This window comes from Cenococcum geophilum, assembly GCF_001692895.1.
Source record: "Cenococcum geophilum 1.58 unplaced genomic scaffold K441scaffold_68, whole genome shotgun sequence".
NCBI classification, from domain to species: domain Eukaryota; kingdom Fungi; phylum Ascomycota; class Dothideomycetes; order Gloniales; family Gloniaceae; genus Cenococcum; species Cenococcum geophilum.
Window position 1 is genome coordinate 468,841 of NW_027137626.1, and position 5,776 is coordinate 474,616.

Genomic DNA, 5,776 nt, shown 5'->3' on the forward strand with positions numbered 1-5,776 from the left:
TATCGATAACCGTTGGACGCAAATTGCCGTGCTAAGGGATAAATACATGGTGCCAAGAGGACTCTTGACGATCGAAATGTAGGAAGATTGTGATCTACATCCTGACTGACAATACGTTATGTAATTTCAATATCCAATATAGATCTTATACAGTGATGTGCACGACCAGCTTCCACTGGAAAATATTTATTTCGCTTCGGTACGCGGGCTCGCCAAATCGCCACCAACTGTACAGAGTAATTGTAGCGAACGCATGTGCCTGCACGCAAGGACCTTTTTAGTAGTTGCCCTGGAGAATCGCCTTGGTTGGCCAGGAGAACTAAACTAAGGACGCACGCGCCCTCCCCTCCCCCTTAACTGCGCCCCCCCGCTGTGGCCTCCAAAACGCGAATATAAAGCTGTTCCTGCAATTGCCGATGAAATTTGGCAATATCGTACGGGTGGAAACCTCACGATATTAACGAAGATCACGGCACTACAGAAGCAAGGTTCTTGCAGCTAAGCATACGGCTTCGCTACAATTACTACGTACAGTTGGTGGCAATCAGGCGAGATTGGATGCGCGTACCGAATGTAAAATTTTGGAGCTCTCGCTAAGGGGGGGGGGTGGAAGCTGGTCGTACACATCGCTGTACCATCCGCTGAAGTGTATTTGTTGTGCTCAGATAATTAGCCTTTAGAGGACTCTATCAGGCAGCTCATTCCTGCTGTCTCGCGCCTTAATTAATTTCGTTCGCTTGTTATAAAACGCGAACAAGGCTCGTAATTTGGGATAGCAAATGTGTAAAGCGCTTAATTTCCTCAAATTTCCATTCCGGTTCATGAAGAAAATAGCCCAGGGGAGTATCACCTGAAGAACGCATGGTCTTATCCACCAAATGATACGTAGGTTGATTGAATGTACTTGTAAGATTGGTAGGTCCTTCCATGCTTACAACGAAATAAAATTTTTGAATTGAAGATACACTTTAACATTAGCTTTTATGCATGAGGATCTAATGTTCTCCTTGATGATATAGTATCCAAGGTTCAGATATGGCATCAATTTTAGACATCAAAATCATAACATAGCCTGAAATATACCATTGAGAACTTCTATAGATTGCTTCAAATGTTTTGTGGTTTATATAGAACATAATGAAGCTTGCGTGAGGTTAGTTGTAAGTGGTTATCTTAAATGGACAACATCTATAGACACCCACGCACTTTCTAAGCCTGCAGGATCCTTTTAGACATATATTCAACATTGAGAACAAGTGAGAGCATTTAGGATAAGACAGCACCGCCATGAAATGTCCAGTAGAGAGAACTCTAGACAATAACGAAGAATATAAGTTAATCGGATCCTTTCGGCACAAACCCTCCTCCAGAGCTGAATCGTAATTTCAGCTTTCCTATACTTCGATCTATCGGCTGTGCGCCAGTCGGCTGCCGCTGGAGAATTTCTTTTATCTACAACCTGTCAGAAAGCCTTTAATGCACGATTGAATAGTTCTAGTGTCCCTTGAGGAATCTACTATTGCAATGGGCAAAGCTGCTTACCCCTGGGTTCTGCATTGTAGCTGCAAATGTAGACACCGTTGCATCATGGCTTACTCCATTGAGATAGAACGCGTAGCTACCAAAGATGACGGAGACGATGGTGAAAAGGATAGCTAAACCATATGCAAGAAAAAGGTTGGTAGCTTCATATACGTAAATTGTTTCGCTGAAGGTTGTAGTAACATTTGCGGCAACCCATTTGCTGCGGATAGAATTCTATCAACTCCTAGACATTTCTGATGGGCGTATTTGCATGACTAGCGAGTTTTACGAGAACATACCTAAGAGTCTGGTCATTCATCATACTTAAAGAGGAATTAAGCGCAAATTCCTCAATTTCTTCAGCTAAAGAACTGTTCTGGACATTCTCTGGGCCAACAACTTGCCCATCAGACCCGGCCAACGTGCCAATCCTTTGACTCATATCATACCATTGTAATGACTTTGTTAAATTGGTATTCATTGTTTCGCTGGCTAGCAAAAACCTTGGCGATCCAAAGGCCGTCATTATACCATGCTACAGAGCCAAAGAGATAAGAGCATATCCCTTGAAAGTATGCAGAATAGGAGTTGAGTATATCATTATCGCTCGCCGGTTGATAGAGGTTGGCTGCATTGAGCCACCGCTTTTGAATATTGCTGATGGACGGAACGTGGTTGGTAAAATTGACTTTGAAGGAGACAGATGCATTGTAAAGTCCGCAGCTCACGAATTGCATCCGCGTCTGGTTATTCGGATATTCGGCAATTGCAATCCAAATTTGCCCAAGGAATCTATCTGTAGATATTGTTCTTGATTGAGTAGAATTCCACCAGAAAGTGAGATTGTTACTCTCATAGTATGGAACCACTGCAAAATACCCGATGTCACCTTCTGCTTGTAATTTACCATCTGCCCAGTTGTGTCTCCAATGAAAAGTCTCTTTGTCGAGGGGAGAGTTTCCGGGGAAGCCGACGGCTGGACTATCGGCTCCGCTTGTTTCAGAAACTATTTTAACGATAAGGTCTTCCAGGGTTGCATTGGCTGGATTGCATTGCATCAACGGTACATACACTTGCAAAGCATAGGATGTATTCGGCTGGGAAGATGGTGGTTGGAACGAAAGTCTTTCACCTCCAGAGACTACTGCTCCAATGATTCTCCCAAGGCGTGCTGAGGCTCCCTCCGCCGGGGTGTCAGATCTCGTCCTGTAAGTGAAGACCCGCTCCAGGCTGGAGTTTGATATATCCATCTTCAGTACCTGCATATTAGCAAATTCAAGTTTCTCCGCGTGGCCTACAGAAAGCGTCGCAGGTGTAAAGAGGGTAGATAAAGGTATGCACCTGTCAAAGGGGGTGAGTTGCTCTTCACAGATGTGTATGGATCCTTTCCTGGCTTGTGCATGCTCACCATAAGACTAGAGCAAGAACGGCCCCAATCTGGATCTCCCGCCACAATTCCCAATTCAGAAATGACAGGATGTTGCCTCCTATGCCAAAGGCATCATTAATAGTCTTGAGAGAAACGAACCGGTACCTTAAAGTCCGCCATAGATGCTGGATATAGGCAATCCCAACGGCAGTCTTCAAGCACAATGCAACAACTATAGCGAAGGCGTTGCCAAAACTTGGTCAGTTAGAGGGTAGCTGGAGTCAAATATAAACGAAAAATAACGGCTTGGCTTACCGAAGAGCCCATTGCTATCTCCCTACGTTCCCAACTACCCGGCCATTGAGCCAGGTGTAATAGCAGTGGTGTCCAATAGCGAGACATACTCCGGCTACTAGGGACGCTATCATCACCGTGGGAGAGAGCCAGTGAATGTAGCGTTGGGTCAGAGGTCCATTATGATGCCTTGGGTTGTTCGATGGTTCATGCTGGTAGAGCGGCGGCTCTCTATTATACACACCGGCGGCCTGATTTCCCTCCGTTACTATATTCGTGCGTTCTAAGAGCGGTACGAGAGTGTGTTGGGATGAGGTTTTAGAGTGTGGCTTAACGGGAGTAGTTGGGCTATTGAATGATACTGGGGACACACGCCCGTGTCCTTGAATGGGTGTAGTTCCCTCTCCAGATAGAATCGCGGAATAATACATTGGAATGAGCCATTTGTGAAGAAATTTACGGTAGTTGAGAGTTTTGAACGATAGAGTGATTATTAGACTACTTTGTTGAATGGCAGTAACAGAGGAAGGACAGAATTATTTGGGAGGACGGCCTGAGGGCCAGCGCATGGACGTCTGCAGAAACGCGCATAGAAGAGCATGACGTTTGCTTAAGCCGAACTGGTTTTCGGCCCCATTGCTTAGAAGTCAAGCCACTGACTCTGAGGCAGAAGAAGCAATTACTGAGAGTTCTTATGATGTCTCCTTACGGCAATACAGGAGTCGCTGTTTCAACGATAGTTATACTTTGAATAGGGTCGGATGACGTTGGTTGATCGCGTCCTGCCTGTCTCGAGATTCCCCAGAGCACGCGTGGTTCCGAGAGAACCGTCGTGGTGGCCGAACAGCAGGCTGCGCAATACATGGCGAAAGGGGGGATAGGTCACAAAACGGAAGTGAGGGATAATTATAGAACTCCGTCAAGAGCGAGAAAACCCCGCATACCCGGCGGCGTATTGAGGCGTTAACAAGTGTGCCACATTTCTAACATACTTCAGCCATTAAGCCTTTTGGTTCGCCTACTTGAAATACAAGATGTTTTCACGTCTCAATGAATGCTCGGTGAGTGTCGTTGATAAGCGACGTAAACTCATACATTTCTCGGGTATCGATGCATCAAGGAGACTACGTGCAATCAGGATGTACTTGCACGCAATATGTGAATATACTATAAAAGCATAGAAATCTTCTATATTATACGGCATATAATGTATACACCAACCACAACAGATTCTCTCTTCCTCAAATCTAACTCTCTCCGGAAACGGATGGCCTATGCGGCGCCTTACGAAGCCAATAACACTTCAAATGTCGTCAATTAAAATGTAGACACGCGCCAAACCCACGTCCAACCGTACCTCTGTTTGGCTTGACGCGGAAAAAGGCAATCCTCGACCAGCACTCGTCCGCCTTCCACAAGCCCACCAGTTATACCCAAAGCTGCGGTAAGATCTGCCCTACATTCCTTCAAGGCGGGCTCGACAACCTGCGGTTGCTGCAAGTGCGTATTATCTTTCGCCGTTCGAGTCAGGCAAAAGTATTGTCCAAATTCCTTTTCAGTAGATATCTCATCACTAGGCCTCTCATTTGTGGCGCCAAAGCCTGCTCAAGCCCTTTTGCTTCCTCCGCATTGGCCCTGGAGTTGGGATGCGTCGGATATCGACCGACTCTCTCTCAGCCTTTATAGGCAGGTATATGAAGTCGTAATCGCGCTCGTGGACGGTGACTTCGCGATTAAGCGGGAGAGTCATGCTTTCGAGATTGCGTAAGGACATGCTTGTTGAGGAAAATGTGGTGGGTGCAGTGTATTAATTGCGAGGAAGTATCGTATAATTTGTTTGAGAATGATCGGTGGCTTCTAGACGCTCAGGATGGTTGTAACCGATTTCGAGTTTGAGGTTCTGTACGGAGAAAGACGACCAAGTAGGCATGAAGCCATCCTTATAGTCGAAGGCTCGGAGGATATACCCTCAAAAAGCCGAGTCGCGATTGGTAAAGATGTTCTTAAGGCCGAGTACTGGAGGCGGGCGAAGTATGCGGTCATAACTTCCTCCCGAACATGAATCGGCGACTAGTGGATTTTAGGCGACGCTGACTGGAGTTAAGCCGTCGGTGTTTATCCCTGCCGTCACACGTGTTGCGCAGCTGAGTATGTTGCTAGCGATTAATTTATCTCAGGTGCCTCAGCCGCTTCGTAGATGATTGGCAGGCCCGCCCCTTTGCATAACTTCTTACTAACCCTCAACTCCACGTGACCCAGCAATCCTCTGCGAAGCGTCTGAGAGCTTATGGGCGCGTGTTTGGTGCAACTCGTATACCATTTCCAACGTATGTCAAATTCAAATAGCTATATTAGGGTTAATTCAGCAGCTATTGCTACAGTTCGCGATGCATTTACATTATAATCTCTCCTACTAATATATTCTAATTAATTAAACTAGCTAACTAACGTATTAGGGGGCGAAGTACAGCCTTAAAGTTTAAAGACGTGTTTTTAAACCCGTATCCACCTAACCAGCTATATTGGAACCTTAATCGCATTTTACCACCACAACTTATTTTTCCCTAAGATTGGGTAAGCTACTTTTTA

General features: G+C 45.7%; 1 protein-coding gene across 1 annotated transcript; it reads right to left on the reverse strand.

Moving 5' to 3' along the window:
- Positions 1 to 1,335: 1,335 nt before the first annotated feature.
- Positions 1,336 to 3,295, reverse strand: K441DRAFT_681887 (uncharacterized protein; the record flags this gene model as incomplete). Its single annotated transcript, XM_067651519.1, has 6 exons — positions 1,336 to 1,452; positions 1,543 to 1,744; positions 1,824 to 2,059; positions 2,253 to 2,865; positions 2,933 to 3,078; positions 3,209 to 3,295. The coding sequence occupies 6 exons, from the start codon at positions 3,293 to 3,295 to the stop codon at positions 1,336 to 1,338; spliced, it is 1,401 nt and encodes a 466-aa protein (XP_067497912.1).
- Positions 3,296 to 5,776: the final 2,481 nt, after the last annotated feature.